This window comes from Natrix helvetica (genome assembly GCF_964273705.1).
Source record: "Natrix helvetica genome assembly, chromosome: 1".
NCBI lineage: Eukaryota > Metazoa > Chordata > Lepidosauria > Squamata > Natricidae > Natrix > Natrix helvetica.
In genome coordinates, this window is record NC_138548.1 from 57,342,363 (window position 1) to 57,359,773 (window position 17,411).

General features: G+C 41.2%; 1 protein-coding gene across 6 annotated transcripts in view; it reads left to right on the forward strand.

Moving 5' to 3' along the window:
* ABCD4 (ATP binding cassette subfamily D member 4) overlaps positions 1-17,408 on the forward strand; it is a 40,724-nt gene extending 23,316 nt beyond the window's left edge. For 4 of the 6 annotated variants that reach the window (XM_081937399.1, XM_081937402.1, XM_081937400.1 and 1 more), the window contains 12 exons: positions 683-804; positions 2,374-2,465; positions 3,262-3,345; positions 4,632-4,736; positions 5,427-5,629; positions 7,884-7,975; positions 8,177-8,213; positions 10,793-10,842; positions 11,268-11,320; positions 11,415-11,491; positions 15,444-15,559; positions 15,644-17,408. In XM_081937399.1, coding sequence (XP_081793525.1) covers positions 683-804; positions 2,374-2,465; positions 3,262-3,345; positions 4,632-4,736; positions 5,427-5,629; positions 7,884-7,975; positions 8,177-8,213; positions 10,793-10,842; positions 11,268-11,320; positions 11,415-11,491; positions 15,444-15,559; positions 15,644-15,712 — 1,100 coding nt within the window. In that variant the 3' untranslated portion in view covers positions 15,713-17,408. Of the gene's footprint in view, positions 1-682; positions 805-2,373; positions 2,466-3,261; positions 3,346-4,631; positions 4,737-5,426; positions 5,630-7,883; positions 7,976-8,176; positions 8,214-10,792; positions 10,843-11,267; positions 11,492-15,443; positions 15,560-15,643 lie in introns of those variants that run through there. The other 2 variants (XM_081937401.1, XR_014173975.1) reach the window with 2 other exon arrangements.
* Positions 17,409-17,411: the final 3 nt, after the last annotated feature.

A 17,411-nucleotide genomic window follows, 5' to 3' on the forward strand; every position in this document is an offset into this window, starting at 1 on the left:
ACAGCTTTTACGTTTTTGAGCAAAGTAATCAGCACTTGGATTTTATGGGATTTTCTGTCTCTATTCAAAGGGCATTCCCAGTGTTTTGCTATTTAGAATAATGGGCACATATATCTGTACTGTTGATATGTATGTCCCTAAATATAAGAATCTGGTTTGGATCAGGGATATTTCTTCCAGGCTAAAACAAGCACAATGTCAAACATATATATAATGATGTATGATCATGGCTATAAGTTGGTCAAACTGGTCTGTGTTCATAGGCTGCCTTATCAAAGGCTAATTAGACTTTAATTATACACCCCCCTGAGTCATTTTATTTCTTGAATAACTGCAAGATTTGTACAGCATATAACATGCTATTTTAAAAAGCATGGTACGGACTAGAGACATACATTGTAAGAACGACATTGAACCAGAAATATTTGCTTTGGTCCTCACTGCTAAAGCAATCTTGTTAATCTAGAAACATTCCCTACTTTGCAAATATAAAGATCATTTTCAATCTAATTTCAGCTAAAGTGTAAGTGAAGGTAGTGCTCTACAATAAACTTTGTGCCCATGTGGGGGAAAAAAAGTATCTTTCTGCACTTGAACCCAGTATGGCAAGACCTGGATCCTATTACCTGTTCAAAAGCTCCCTTCTATTGACTATATCATGCTAGTTTGTTTTTTTGTTCAGTTGGGATCAACACCTTTGACTATTTGGGAAGCATCCTGAGTTACGTGATGATTGCCATTCCTATATTTAATGGAGTATATGATGATCTGAGTCCCACAGAATTGAGCTCCTTAGTTAGCAAGGTGAGTTCTTGCAAATTTTCTGGGGTGAAAGATCCTGTTTTTATATTAATTAAAGGCTTGTTCTCAGTTTATATTCTATAGCTTTCCCTGGGGTTGTCTTAGAAATTCCTTGGTTGGGCTGTTTACTGTTGGTTTGTTTGGCATTTGCTTGATTGGGTAATGTTTACTTGATGGTTGATGTGATGTTAATCATGGAGTTAATCTCTGCTCATCTGGGTGCTGATTGCTGATGAGGAGGTGTTCACCATAATAAAGGTCCATTTAGAGATCACTCATAGAACCATCAACAACATCTACAAGAAATCCAATTTACCAGAGAAAAAGAAAACCACTCACTACCTTATTTTGGACCTAACGCAAAGACTCAGCCCTAACTCAAAGACTCAGCTTCTTTGAGAAGTTAATGTTAGGAAAGTGGAAGAAAGAAGAGGACAACTGGCAGGTGGATGAAATTGATTGCAGCAGCAATGGGTGCACTGTTGGAAGACCTGAAGAACCTGATCGGGGACAGATTATTCTGAAGAAAGTTTATGTGGTTGCTACGAGTTGGCATCAATTTGATGGCACATAAGCAGTATACAAATATAAGTTCTACAACTGAAATGGTTGATGCTATTAATCTATTCAATATCCTGTGATTTCACTATCTTATGCTCATACATTTTGACTCTGTCTCCTGCGTGAAGGCTGGGAACTTCATTTACGTTTAGAAGGATGTGAAAAGTTGAGAGACCCAGGTTGCTGAACTTCCCAATTTACGTCAGGTTCTGCACCAACATCCCAGAGAATTAACTTATAATTATTTTTCCCCAATGCTGCTGTTACTCTCTTTTTCTTTGAAAGTCACAATATTTTCAAAATACTCTTTTTCCAACTTCATAAAAACAAATGAGAAATGTTAATCACCTCAGAGAACCATAGCTTCTCTGAGGCAATTCTACATATTTCAGTCCACAATATTTCATGAATTTTAAAATGTTTTACAGAAATTAAAATAAGTATTAGATGGAAGAATCCAGGAGTCCTGTGTTAAGGATGTTACTGTTACCAAAGAGAAGCCTAGAATGTTCTAAATAAGAGTCCCCAGTCTTTCCTGCCATATGATATTTGTTGTTTCTACATACTGCTGACTGTTGGGATCTAACTGGCTTGTCATAACAGCATTCACGTTGGCATATTTATTGCTTCACCTATCATGAGATGAGTGGCCTCTTTCTGAAAAGGAGGGATCACTGAAATCACTCTTTCAAGGCAAGCTGCCTGTACTAAATTACTGGTTGCTACAAATCAGTCTAAAAATAATTGGGCTTATATTCTTTGCTATGTAATGAAACATTTTTGGAAGAGGAAGGGATTTTTTCAAGATTTTCAAGGCAACCCATGTATAGCAAAATGTGTTTCTATTTTTCTCTGTGAGACGTATGACAAATTCTGTGAGCAGCAGAAGAGTCAGAAATTATCAAGGAACAATTTCTTAGCATCAGGGTAATGTAGTTAAAGTTGCCTTTCTCTTGTGGACCATTTCCCCATCTTGGCCTAACTCTGTTTGCATGTGATTTTGCTTTGCAGAATGCCTTTGTCTCCATTTACTTAATTCACTGTTTCAGCATCTTAATTGATCTCTCTACCACAGTGTCTGATGTAGCTGGCTACACGCACAGGTATGTTATTCTATGGGAAGCACTCAGGTAGCATGGAAGCTTCTGGCTCTTTCAAGCTCTAAAGGGCAAAGGAACCCATCACTGTTTGCTCCAGAAGTCTATGGTTTTTGTCCGTTCAAGGACTATACCTGGTTTAATAGTTTGAAGAGATGACATGGGTGTCTTAAATATCTGATTTTGCTACATAAGTTATAAAAAGGAGGGGAAGGCTAGACTTTTCACTCTTCTCACTTTGAGGCCATAAAAGAGGGTCTGTCATAGAATCTCTTCTAAGATGCCTTTTTAAAGTGGAAAAAATAACAAGGCAACTTCTTTTTTCCCCCTCGAGACCTAAAACGCTGACCATATAATTCAGCAGCCCCCATCCTTTTGGGCACCAGGGACCGGATCCGTGAAGAGAGGTTTTTCCACAAACCAGAGGGGGCATGGTTTTGTGTAATGCCTGCATCCCATAGACAGGGCTTCACTTGTTTGTGCAGCCTGGTGCTAGTCCACTGACCGGAGGTTGGGGACCCCTGATCTAATTAGAAGTGGAAGATACAGCAGAGTAAAGAAACTTATTTTCAACTTCTAAAGTGGTTAATTTCAACTGACACTTCTCTTAGGCTACAGGGCATTCGTATTTGAAGAGCATTTCAGTTGGACCCTGGAACTCTACAAACATTAACCACTCCAATATATCTAATCATATATGACCTCTTCCTCTTTTCAGCAAATATTTTCTTAGCTTTGGGGAAATCGTATAACGTAAGCATTTTTTTCTTTCGTCTCCCTCCCTAATCACCGGCTTTTGTAGAATTGGAGAGTTGCAGGAAGTATTGCTGAACCTTTCCAAGAAGCAAAATCATACTGAATCACAAGACAAATGGGACTTTGACAGGTATGTAGCTATAGGATATGGCAGTGATGGCAAACCTTTTTTGGCTCGCATGTCATAAGCAGGGGGAGCGCAGGGGGGTTGTGCGTGGGCGTGCCGCACCCATAATGCAATCTGTGACACCCCCCAGCACACATGAGCACATGACAGCCACTCCTCCCCTTTTTTGCATGCTTTTTTCGCCCTCCACAGGCTCCAGAGGCTTTAGAGGAGCCTGGGGAGGGTGAAAACAGCCTCTCCCCCCCCCCCCCCCGGCCTGGAGGCCCTCCGGAGACTTCAGGAGCTTCCCTGAAGCCTCTGGAGCACAAAAAACCAGCCCTACGGGCAAAACGAAAGTTCGAGAATGGACTTCCAGTTTGCTCGTAGGGCTGGTTTAAGTCCTCCGGAGCCTTCAGGGACCTTCAGGAGGCTTCCCTGAGGGCTCCGGAGGACGAAAAAGGACCCAACAAGCAAACGGGAAGTCACTGATAAATGGTTCTGCGTGCCACCTGTGGCACACATGCCATAGGTTCGCCAACCTGGGGATATGGGATGGCAATTTGGTGTTTATGTCATGGTGCTCCTTGATTATTTGGGTTATCACACAAATCATAGCTAAATATCTTGTCCATACCTGTGGAAGGATATTCCAGTTTATCCTTCTGAGATGGTTTGGCAGGGAAATAATCCTGGAAAATTCTAAGGCTATATAGGAAGTCAGAGATGTAAGAAGTTACAGTATACCAGGTCAGACTGTAAGAACCTAGTCTTAGGCTGAGGCCTTCTTTCACTTGTTATATCAGTGATGGCAAAACTTTTTGGCGCTGAGTGCCATAACTGGAACGTGCATGTACGCATGTGCGCGCCGGAGCCCTGGAAACTCGAAGACCCGCTAGCCAGTGCGCATGTGCATGCCGGCCACCTGGCTTTCTGGTTTCCAGCATACATATGTGCCCCGGCCAGGTGGTCTTCGTGCATGCCAGAGCCCCGGAAACCCAAAGACCTGTTGACCGGTGTGCACATTCACACTGGCCAGGTGGGCTTTGGGTTTCCGGGGCTCTGGCACATGTGAAGATCAGCTGGCATGCGCCGGAAACCCAAAGAGCAGCTGCCATGCCATAAGTTCGCCATCACAGTATTATATGATTCTTTTTATGAATTTGAAAAGCCGGAGATACCAACTTCATGCCAGGTGCCTAAAAATGCTAGGTGGCTCCCAATCATGTTTCTTGGTTCAAAAATAATTTGGGGTGGGTGGATGGACGGGGGGGGGGAGTTTTTTTATCTATTCCCCTTTCTTTTAACTGTAGAAATTCTTGTAAGAATAGAAAAAGGGGAAATGGTTCTCCATTTGTGGAATCCCCCCTCCCCCCGAGACTTGATTGTTATCCATACTGGCATCATTTCAGCACCAGGTAAAATCCATTCTATTTTTCAGGCTAGCAATTCACTTTATTTTAATTCGTACTTTTTTTGAATGAGCTAATTTACTGCATGTGGTGTTTTTGTTTGATCTTTTATTTGGTACCTATCCGTCTGTATTCCGATTGTAATTATTTTAGTGTTTCATCGTAAACCAGCCACGGAAACTCAGCTGTTGAGCAATTTAAACATTTAAAATAATAAATAAATCAGGGCAGACACACACACACCCCAATGCCAAGTGGAACCTGAGAGCTGCAGCACTTGGTGCTGACAGGGATTTGGACAAGAAGTATAGAGAGTGAAAAAGAGATGGGGATAGCATACTTTGACCTTTACAAAGAGGCTGCCGGGCCCTGATCTTCTAAATTCCCAAAGGTTTCTCAGGCCACTCGATGGGTTGGGGGAACATATGGGTACCTGAAAAGTTTTATGAATTCCGACACCAAGAAGTTTTAAAAGCTCTGCACATTTTACCAGCAGTAGCAGACGGCCAGAATGGCTGACTGTTGAGAAGTGTCTCTAACAAAATATTTGGAATTGGGGCTGTTCTTGTTTCTTTTGGGCTACACAAGCTGTTATTATTAAAGTGCTAAAATATATATAGACTCCACTCTCTTTCTATGAACCATGCACATACTATCTGTCCTTAACTTATCCTCCCTCTCTTTTTATGTCTTTAGCATTTCTAAAGAGAAGAGGGTCTCAAACGACACCGCTTTTGTTCTGGAGCATGTTTCCCTTGCAGCCCCCTCCAAGAACCTGCTTATCAAGGACCTAAACATGAGAGTCACACAAGGGGACAATCTCCTGATTACTGGGAATACAGGCACCGGAAAGACATCTTTGTTGCGTATTCTCGGAGGCCTGTGGCAGTGCCAGCAGGGTAAGTGCTCCAACTTCCCAGAAATGATGCATTGGTACATTAAGGCCTTTCAACAAGTTGATCCTTCATAACCTGGCTCATGGGATAAAAGTTGAATTTAGATTATTCAGAAATGTAAACATACATGTGACGCCATCCGGAAGTGTAAGGCTACAAATGTTCAGAGCGTAGCCATTGATGGTAGTTTTAGTCCCAACCTTCCTCCACTTAAGGGTGACAAGTTGGGGTGTTGTGGTCCGCCGCAGCCTGTGTAGCTCGCAGCAGAGTCGGACAGTGAGGAGGTTGGGGAGGAACATGGGCCAGTCCTGGAGTCTGGGGAAGGCTTGGACGAGGGCTCTGTGTCAGAGGCAGAGAGGGGGCCAGGGCCATCTGGGAGTTATGTGCTGCTCCAGAGCCTCCAGTGTCAGACAGCAGCGGGGCAGAGGAACAGGCTCCTTCTGTTCCCAGTGCGCACATGCGCAGAGCTGCCAGAAGGCAAGAACAGTTAAAACAGAAGGGACGACTCGGGAGTAAGGTTTGGAGGTGATTGGCGCCTCCCACAGGACATAAAGGAGGAGCAAAGGCACATGAGCCTTTGCAGGAACCAACTTGGTTCATGCTGGTCAGTTTACCTTCTGAAAATATGTTTGGACTCTTTGCTTCGTGTGGCCTTGCCACGCTAATTGCCAATTAAGTCTTTGGCAGCATTTTCAAAGAATATAAAGGTGGGTGCTTATCAGCCTTATCCTGAAGGACTTTGGCAGCCTGCTGTAGAACTCTTTATTACTATTTGGAACTCATTACGGGCTGTGAATGAATATAATTCACAGCCTTTGAAATAAAAAGAGGGCTTTTGGACAATTGTGTGTGTTTTACTGTACAGGAAGCCTAGGTCAGAACATGGGGAAGATTGTTTATAGGGATTGCAGACTTCACTGAATTAGGAAGACTTTCAGAACTTGTCCAGGTCATGAAGTCAATGGAGTCCTTGGTGCTCTCTGATCTTGGTTGTTTGCTTACAGACATTTCTTTACCCAACTAGGTAATATCATCAGTGCTAGTGAGTGTGGGATTTTCTCCCTCTTTATATACAGTAGTTTATCCTTCCAATGTTGGTGGTGGTGGTGTTTTCTCCTTGATAGCTGTTTGATCAGGGTTTTGTTTTGTGCTTGTTATCTGCTTATCTGATTGTAAGCTGTTGGAGAAGATGTAGTCTAGTCTTTTTATTTCATCCTTAGCTTTTTTAATTATTTTTAATTGGATTTTAAATGTGGTTTATATCTACATATGTGTCTATTGTGATACCTGATTTGTCTGAATGCCACAGCTTCCAGGAATTCGCTAGCATATTTGGATTTAGCTTGTTCTAGGATCCTCATAGTTTCCCAGATGAAACTATTATTAAATCTGTCCATGAGTTGTGAGATTAAGAATTGTTCATTGTGTTTTCGGATGGCAATTAATGTTTATGAAAGCACTCGTTTAGTCTTCTGCCTGTTTGTCCTACATAGTGGCTGTTATGGTCTTCACACTGTATGCTGTAGATCAGGGGTGTCCAAACTTGGCAACTTTAAGACTTGTGGACTTCAACTCCCAGAATTCCCCAGCCAGCTGGCTGGGGAATTCTGGGAGTTGAAGTCCACAAGTCTTAAAGTTGCCAAGTTTGGACACCCCTGCTGTAGATGACTCTTGATTTTCCTTCTTGGTCTATTGGGTCTTTAGTTTTACTTAAAATGTTTTAGATTATTAATATTGGGTTTTTTGGTGTGTATTGAGTTTATTTCATTTATAAAATTTCTTTATTTTTCATTATGAATGCAATAATCCTAAAAGGGTTGTGGGGAGACTAAACAGGCTTGAAGGCACAAGGTGTCCCACATCTTAAAACCAAAAACAGAACAGAGCCACAAAAAGCACAACAGTACACATTTTGTTAAAATCCTGAGTGAACCAATAGGTTTCCAGTTGACATCGAAAGTTTACAATGGTTTGTGTCAGCTGAAGCAGAAATATGGGTACAGCCAGAGATCCTATATCAAAAATTCTCTTCTTTAATTTCCACATGATGAACCACTGGCAAATGTGACAAAATAAAGATCCATTTCCTGCCACTAATTAAAAAAAAACAGGCAAATGCATAATATGATCTCGCATACATCCGGACCGTAAATAAGGTAGATCTTTTGATTAAATGATTTTTAATTTTTACAATTGGAAGTGTTGGCTCATTGCTTTGCTTTTTTTTTCTTTTACTTTTTCTGCTGGACTTCTGCAGGAGAAGTCCACATGCTGAGTTCCTTTGGTCCCCATGGAGTGGTGATCATACCTCAGCGTCCTTTCTTCACAGATGGAACGCTGCGGGAACAGGTGAGTCATGTTAGTATCAGATTGTCAGAGTGGTTAGATTTCTTGCGTGCTCCAGAATTACTGTATAATCAATACATAGTTCTAGGAACCCTGCTTGATTTACTTATTAAAAGTTTCTTAAGGGAATTGCTGTTTATCTCTGGCTCCTTTATGTTTGTGAAGTGCCTCATTTGGAATTTGTGTCTGCTTTATTTGATTTAGATTATATACCCTCTAAAGGAAATCTATCCAGATTCTGGTGAGTGGGAATTGAATTGGAGACTTCCATGGTGTACATTTTTTCTTAATTGTATATTATGCCTTCATTTCATGAACTAGCAGTACATATAGATAGACTAATTCTTTGTAGCCTTTACTCCTTTTTTTGCAAAACATAATTGACATAATTTTATTGAAAGTTATTTAATATGTTTAGGGCTATGAGGTGTCCCTCTATATGCATGTTTGGCCTTGTGCTATATAGCCAAAGAAAACTTTCAACAGATTATATGTGAATTGTGGTGAAATCTTGATCAAACCAATCAGCACAAATTTATTCTATGGATATGCAACTTGATGCCCTTCAAAATGTTCTGAATGATTACGTGTTGAAATTCCGCTGATTATACTGCTTAGAGTTGATGGCAGTCTCATTTCAAATCATCCGCACAGCTACTATGTATTATGTTCGTAGGTATCTGTCCTCTGAACATACCATTTTAACTTAGTTTTTTTAAAATTAATATTTTTTAAATGTATAGAATTCACCTTCCAGGAAAAGTGACTGAAACTGCACTCTCCTTTTACAAGCCCCAAATCAATCCATGAAAGTATGATGGGTAGAATCTAAACTTTGCAGTCTAAACTAAACTATAGAGTAGACAATTGAATTTGGGCAGAAGGAGCAAAGTTGATAAAGTACGCTTTTAATAAAGAGGTAAAATGAAAAGCCTTCTTAAGAGATATAAATTCAATTTTTGTGTGTGGCGCATGTGTTGTGCATAAATCCAGGAAAGAAGTTTTTATCTAAAGAAGTTTGGATAAAAAGGATGGGGATGATGAGCCCTCTTATCAAAATAATATATTGTGAGTCATAATGAATGGCCTCTAAGGCAATTTGACTCCCCTAAGTCAGTTCCTTACCCTTTCCTGTTCCTCCCTCATTTGATTGGGTATCTTTAATATGTTTCTGGTCATATATGTCTGTAATGGTCATATATGTCTGTAATGGTCATATATGTCTGTAATGGTTTTATTTGGCAACTAAATGTGGGACATGACTCCACTGAAAACCCTTCCGCCGTGAGATAATATGAGGTGATGTGAAAGTTTTGCTGGTAGCCACCATCTGTCATAGTCACTATTGTATGCAGGACATCATTGTCAATTATAAATCCAAAGGGTGGATTAGCATGTTTATAAAAGGCATGAGAATAATCAAACAATTCTGATTTTGTGATGATAGCTAACAACTTCTAGGTTCTCAGCAAATTAAGTGGGATTTATCAGTGAAAGCGTTGTTTAAAATCAATCTTTAAAGTCCTTGGGGAAAGGTCATCTAAATAAAAATGATGCTTGATTAATAAACAGCTGTACTCTACTTTCAGATAGTTTGGAAAATCCTGTTAATGTAAATCTAATAAAAGCTGGAGTTACTTTATAAGACTGGAAGTTATTTTGCTTGGGTTCTATCTCAGCAACGTCTAGCTTTATGTTTATTTTGAGTTGTTCCTTAAATGCTGGAATCTCTCTGATTTGGGAAAGTACATTTTTTTTCAAGGTTGGTGCTAAACATAGAATGTCAGGACCTACATTTTAAAAAGTAATAGCTGGCGCGAGAATAAAAAAAATGGCATTTACATTTAAATTTGATTGAAAATAAATATAATAAATTTGATTATTTTTATATTGTGCATTTCATCATTTTCTTCATTAATAACTTTTGGAAGCTCTCCAGAGGCTGCTTCCAAGCATTTGAGAGTTTCACACTTGTATACCTTGGCTTTAATTCATACTGGAGTAATAAGATTTTTCTCAATCTTGCCTTCACCGGATGTGTTGGATTGCAAATTCTACAATTCCCAGGTTGTATGATGTTACTTAATTACAGGAAAACCAGTGCTGGAAAGCTGATATGCCAGAAGGGAAGAGAAATAAAAATGGAATTTGTAGTCCAATAATATAATGCCAGTTCATAGTATACAGTTCCAAAGATGTTTGTGTTCTCAGAATTGAGAGGTGCCCCCATCCTGGTTGTTGTGGGATATTCCCACTTGTGATAGATATCAGTCTTATGGGGATCCTTATCCATAAGGATCCTTATCCTGCCTTTACGTGACACTTCAAAAGGGCATGAATAGAAATAAGAAGGCAGATGGACTATGCTACAACAACCCAGGCTGAGGTTCATACCAGAGGACTGTGCTCATTTTACTTTTGCTTCCAGTTGCAAAAGACTTGAAAATGTGGCCAGAGGCAATGGATGTAGGGGCAGAAATAAAGGTATCTTTCTTGGGAATAGAACCTTCCTACTAAAAAATGTCTGCCTACTTAGCTACAGACAGATTGGGTTTCCTCGGAGTTGCAATTCAGCCATATCTGGAAGGTCACCAATTATAGATTAAATGTTAATTGTTTTTTTTTAAGTGAGGTGTATTTTTCCCTTTCTACCCTACTTTCAATAAGTCGTTAGCTTTATTATGTCACATGTCTTTTCACAATAAGATAAATTCACGTCTTATTTTGGGGGTCACAGCACTGCAAAGTTTGCAGAATTCTGATCTGAAAAAAGCACCTTTTTATTAGCATGCTTCTGCCACTGAATTTCTTGTACCACAGGGTCTATAGATGATGATAGGATACTCAGGTTCCTGGAGCTGGCTGGACTGGTGAGTTATCTAGGCCGTAAAATATATAAATTGGTTCATCCCCCAGTTTTTGGAAGAAAGTGGGTGAAAAGGTTCACCAAGTTTAAGCCAATAATTAACCCTTGAAGAGAAGAACTATGGATTTCAGTATGTTGGCTAGATTTGGAGAATGCCGAGCATCAGCAGTTAAATTTATGTCTGATATCAAAGCTGAACCTTGGCTCACAATGTTGTACTGAACAAACCTTACCAATATAATAAATTCTAGCAACAGCCTTCCTGACTTACAGTGAAGGCATGATGCCAGGGAGCAAATAGTAGTTGGCCATGGGCTTATACCAACAAACCAAGGTGATTCTGTGATGACAGGTCTTAGAAAGCATTTGGATGATAAGTGGGGGATCAAGTTGTGGTTTTTAACATGTTGTTTTCTATGCCTAATACAGTCAGACTTGTTAATGAGAACAGGAGGTTTGGACCAGCCTGTGGACTGGAACTGGTAAGGCCGCTTTGGTGTGAGTAGATCGAAAGCTGTGGAAGACCAGAGCAGTGGTGTTTATTGTGGATTGTTCTGCTTCTTATCTTTGATGTAGGTATGACATTCTTTCACCAGGTGAGATGCAAAGGCTGTCATTTGCTCGGCTGTTCTACTTACAACCCCAGTATGCAGGTAAGAAAAGGAGTGCAGAATTGGAGGGTAATAGGGTTAATTCTCTTATTTAAGGAGATGGGAAGGCATTGGTGGTTTGTGGCACTTAAGAAATTATGATTACACTGTTTTTTTGTGGATCACAATCCACCACTTAGTCCCTTTCCTATAACAGCAATTTTCTCACAGACCATATGCCTGGTGAAGTGATCACAAAAGCTTAGACAATAATAGAGACATCCGTCTTTGAGATATCACAAGACTCTTCGTTGCTTTTACTACAAAAAGCTAATGTGACCATCTGTTGGAAAGCTGGATAGTTATTCTCCTCAGTTTTTCCTATAGAGCTTTTGGCTTCAATGTCTTAGAAAGACAGAGCTGAGGAAATAGGACCTTGATAAAATGTAAAATGCAGAAAGCCAAAGGACAGAGGATGCTTCAAGAGATCTAGGAAAGGAGGATTGGAACAGGGATAACTTTAGTACATTGAAGAAAAGAGCATGAAGGGAAAAGTAGATTAGAAAACAAAACTGGGCTGACAACAAAGTTGCTTCATGACCAAAACTCCAGTAGTAAAGGCATTTGAAATAATTATTTCAGCCTTAGCAAGTGACATGGCTGACTGTGATAATGAGAGTTTTATCCCAACATGCTTGGAAAATGCCACATTAGAAAAGGCTGAACTACATAGCTTAAAGGCTGCAAAAATCCAAAATGGCCACAGATGGCAGCAAAGTTCATAGTGCTATTTAATAGGCATTGCAGATTTTTACAAACCAGTTCTGGTAGCACTAAACTAGCTACACTGTTGGATACAAGCCGAGGCATTCTATTTTGGCTGATTTACATTTCAGTATGCATTATCTTTAATCTGGAATGCTGCTGGAAAAACACTTGGAGATGTTTCAACATTGGCCCGTGATGACAACTGTGTAGTTTAAAATGCCACTTCAGTATTGTTGAGGGTTATAGAATGAGGTTGGCATCGTGTGCCTCTCCCAATGTTGTACTTCAAATAACATTAACTATAATTATAAGCCATACTGCCTAGATTGATGAAAATTAGAACTGAATATTATTTACTTACCTAATTTCAAGGCTTCCCAATCCATGACAATATAAAGCAGATAAAAATAAAAACAATACCCCCCCAAAAAAACCCAAACAAAACAACCATAATAAATGTAACTAAAATGGGCTTTATAATCATCCTCTTCTGAGATCTCCGGGAACAACTGGGTTTTTAGTAGCTTCCTGAACATCATAAGGACGGGAGCTACACAAGACACTTAGGAGAACTCATTCCAGAAGGCAGGTACTGCAACAGAGTAGCTGTGTTTTCTAAGTCTTGTAAGATGGCACCGTTGTATACCTGGAGTATATCTACCTTGCTTTTTGTACTAGATGGAAAATGACTGCATAGAATGCTTATAGGCCAGTGCCTGTGATCTGTTTACCTCAATATGCATTTTTATCAATGCATTAGTGACAAATATCTGTAGCTCGGTTATAGGATGAGGGTGAAGATTTATTCTCCAAGCTTGTGAGTTGGTTTCCAAATGTTTCATTATCAGGCTAGGTAACATCTTCCACAGAGTTTAGGGGTGAAGATGTTATCTAGCCTGGTAATGAAGTGTTCGGAAATCAACTGTTGTGGCCCAACCACAGCCAGCAGAGCTGGCAAAAGAGTCAGACAGTGACTGGGGATTGAGGAAAGCTCAGATGAGGGCTCTGTGTTGGAGGCAGAGAGGGAATTGGACAGCAGTAAGGCAGAAGAACAGCTGGCGCCTGTTCCCAGTGTGCGCAGGCGCAGAGTTGTCAGAAGACAAGAACAGCTAAGAAAGCAGGATCAACTTAGGAGTAAAGCCACACCTTGGAGATGATTGGCCCCTCCCATAGGAAACAAAAGAGGAACAAACGGGGAGTGGGCTTTTGCAGGAAATAATTTGTTCATTCGGTCGGTTCAAGATTGGCAAGTTCTGTGTGTGATTTTAAGAGACTCTGCCAAGTTTGCCTTGCCCTGCATTGGAAACTAGTTATCTGGCAGCTCTCCAAACAAGATAAGGTGTGTGGTGTAAACATTCCTCTGAAAGACTGTTTGCTAAGCCTTGCTGACTGTGAATGAAAGGAAGTCACAGTCGTGTAAATAAAAGAAGTTTTGCAGGGACCAAGACTTTGCTTCTTGGTTTCTAAGGAAGCCTGGGTCAGAACACCAACCCACAAGCTCTTAGAATAAATATTCACCCTCATTTTTATCAATCTTAAGTTGAGAACTCTCTATTCTCCAATATATAAATGCTTAGGTTGGATGTTTTATATTAAATTGTATGTATGTATCAGTGGTGGGTTCCTGCCGTATCGCACCGGATCGCGCGCTCCCTTTCGTGCGCTCCCTTTCGGCGCTAAACCCGGAAGCACGGTGTTGCCCCGCCCCTGGCGACGCAACGACGCTTGCCTGCGCTCCACCAGCTCGGCTGGGAACGGAGACGTTTCTCTGCTCAGCAATGTCTTCAGTGGAGTGGTGGCAGCCTGGCAGGCTGAGCCTGCGTCCCTTTCAGGTGCTCCGCTCCGCTGAGGAAACGTCTCTGTTCCCAGCCGAGCTGGTGGAGCGCAGGCAAGCGTCGTCCCGTCGCCAGGGGCGGGGCAACACCGTACTTCCGGGTTTAGCGCCGAAAGGGAGCGCGCGATCCGGTGCGATCCGGCAGGAACCCACCACTGGTATGTATGTTAATGTATTTATAAGCCATCTCAATCATCTAGGACTTTGTGCAATGAACAATCCAACTAGTACATACAGTTAGAACCCTAATATAAAACAAGTAAAAAACTAAAGATGTAAGAGGCATTAGAACAAGCTAGGGCAGTGATGGCTAATCTTTTTCTAAAGGTGTGCCAAAACTGTGTGTGTGCTCGCTATCATGCACGTGTGTGTGCCCACACACCTGCGCATGTGTGAGCAACCAACTCCCGCGTGGGGGAGGGATTTTCACCCTCCCCAGGCTCCGGAGGGTTTCCTGAAGCCTGGGGAGGGTTTAAACAGCCTTTCAGGGGGCTGGGGGAGGCCGTTTTCGCCCTCCCCAGGCTTCAGGAAAGTCTTCCAAAGCCTGTGGAGGGGCAAAAATGGCCAACGGCACAACTGGAAGTTTGGGAACGAACTTCTGGTTTGCCTGTTGGACCATTTTTCACCCTCCCTGGTCTTCAGGAAAGCCTTTGGAGCCCGGGGAGGGTGAAAAACAGGCCCAATATGCCAACCAGAAGTTTGTTCCCAACGAACTTTTGGTTGGGCCGTTGGGCCTATTTTTTGTCCTCTTTAGGTTTCAGAAGAACCTAGGGAGGGCGAAAACAGCCTCCACCAGTCCTCCGAAAGGATGTGCGCACCGAAGCTGAGGACTGCCATGTGGGCAAATATGGCTCTGTGTGCCACCAGTTCCCCATCATGGAGCTAGAGACTGAATGCTGACTACAATAAGTTTTAACTGTTTAATAAGGTGGGAGAGGGTATTCTCACTTCCAGGGACAAAGCATTCCACATATAGAGGCCATCATTATTGTCTGTCTCATGCCTCATGGTCCTTGCAAAATGAGTTGTGTCTCAACAGACTCTCTCTAGGTATTTGTACTACCTTGGCTGGGCATTGTCTGACATAACCCAGTGCAGCACTAGGTGGGCTTTAAACGGGATGACTAGAATTCTCTGTTGGGCCCAAAAGGCAACAAGTTGGCAATGCAGTGATAGGCTTTGTAATGCTATTCTGTTGGGGTTGTCCCATCAGCAGCTTTGCTCCCATATTTTGAACCAGCTGTAGTTCTCAAGTTGTCTCCAAAGACAACCCCACATAAAGCGCCTGAATGGTGATCTGGGCGTGCTAAATTAGAGAACTAGACAAACATTTACTGTGTTTTACTCAGCTATGGAAGGAAGAGAAAAAGATTGGAAATTGTAGTATTGAAGGGCTCCCGTTTATATTTGCAGTGCTAGATGAAGTTACGAGTGCATTGACAGAAGATGTAGAGAATGAGATGTATAGGATCTGCATCCAATTGGGAATGACTCTGGTCAGTGTGGGCCATCGCAAAAGTCTGGAAAAGGTAAGAGGGATGAGTACAGGGAGATAAGGGGAAATTATTTTTTGAAGTCATAGTTCTTAGATTGTGTTTACTATTTAATTTCAGTTCCATAGCTGGATTTTGAAACTATATGGAGAAGGAAAATGGGAGCTAACAAGAATTGAGAAACTCTGAACTATTCTCACATCAATCACAGAAAATATTGGAGTTAAAGTCTCAAGTTAAAGTGCCCTGGAATCAGCATGCTTTAATGGAGAAAGTATGATTTGAATGTTCAAAATTACAAGTGCCAAGAAGATTTCCCATTTTTAAAAATCATGGAAAGTTTTTAACCATTTTTTATCTTATAAATTTGCTTCCAATTTATTGTTTTTATTGCTGTACCCCTCATACAACCTTTCATACAGAAGGGAAAAATAATAATAATTTTGTTTCATCTATGGAACTCATTTTCAAGCGTGACTGGTAGCTCTGCATAACAGGAATTATGCTGGCCTATCTACATAAGGACAGTGAATGTACCACAACCCCTTTGATCATAATTTATATCAAGGTTGGAACTACAGCTTCCTTGCTTGAGTCGAAGGAAGAAAGAGGCTTTGTAATTTCTATGATCTGCCCTTAGTCCTCTATTTATGGAGTTGCTACCAAGTGGATCTATTAACTTGTCCCTAGAGCTGTTCAGTCAGACTGTTTAAAGATTTGATGCAAAATAACAATGAGATTTGTAAAATGTCAGCACCACTTGATTAAAAAATCAAATAAGCAACTCTGAACAAGTTGTGAAGTACAAGATAGAGTTTTGCAGAGGGTAAGGATGGGAGTGTTTTCAGTGGTTCTATTCCTTCCTCAGTGGTCAATCCCCTCTGTGATGGTGAAGAGGTCAGTGGCCTCTGATGTGTGAGATGCCACAAGGGTTCCATCTCCCTTTCCTGTTCATTGTCTATATTAGGGCTGTCAAACTCACAGCCTGCGGGCTGGATGCATCATGTGCTGGCCACACCCACACCCGGTTAGCAAAGGGGGGGGGAGTCCCAATACGTCATGTGATGTTGCTGTGACGACGCAAGTTTGACACTCCTGGTTTATATGAAACTTCTAGGAAAAGCCACCTGACATTTGGAGATTGAGTATTAACAGTATGCTAATGATAGTCAATGATATTGCATTACTAGCCAAGCTTTGAGGGGGTGCTATCAATGTCCTTTCCCAGGATGACAGAGAAAAGATTGAAAATGAAGCTTGGTAAGTTGGAATAGGTGTGGATACTCAGAGTTCTCTGTTGCCACAAGAGCTGTTTCTGATGAGCAAGCACCCAGATATCTGCAGGACCACATACTCCAATCAGTCCTGGTCTGTTCAATAAAAGCAAACACAAACTACAACTCATCCTACATTTTCAAGAGGCTCAGGGGCCTGGAACAAGAAGACACTGGTTTTTCAATGGCAGCACCAATGCTGCGGGACAGCTTGCTGGTAAAGATCAGGCTAGCCCCCTCGTTGATGATTCAGAAGCTACTAAAGATGAAATTATTTTGGAGAAACTTCCCTTGATTTTACTCTGCCACCTTTAGCTTCTGTTTTATTGTTTGTACTATTATTTTTGGAGAGTGTTAAAATTTTTTTTTTTTGTACTGTAGATGTTTTACTTGGTTTTTATAGCCTGTGTAAGCCAGCAAGCATCTTTGGCTTGTGGCAAGATGGAAATGTGAAAAATAAAGAAATACCTCTATCTATCAAATTGTGGCAATATTTTTCAATTACATGTTTAGTTTACAAGGAGGGGCAGAATTGCAACCTTCGGAGCTGTTAAAAATGGAAAATAATCAAGGTTGCTGTTTGTATGGAAAGTATGCCTCCATTCCTTCCTGCA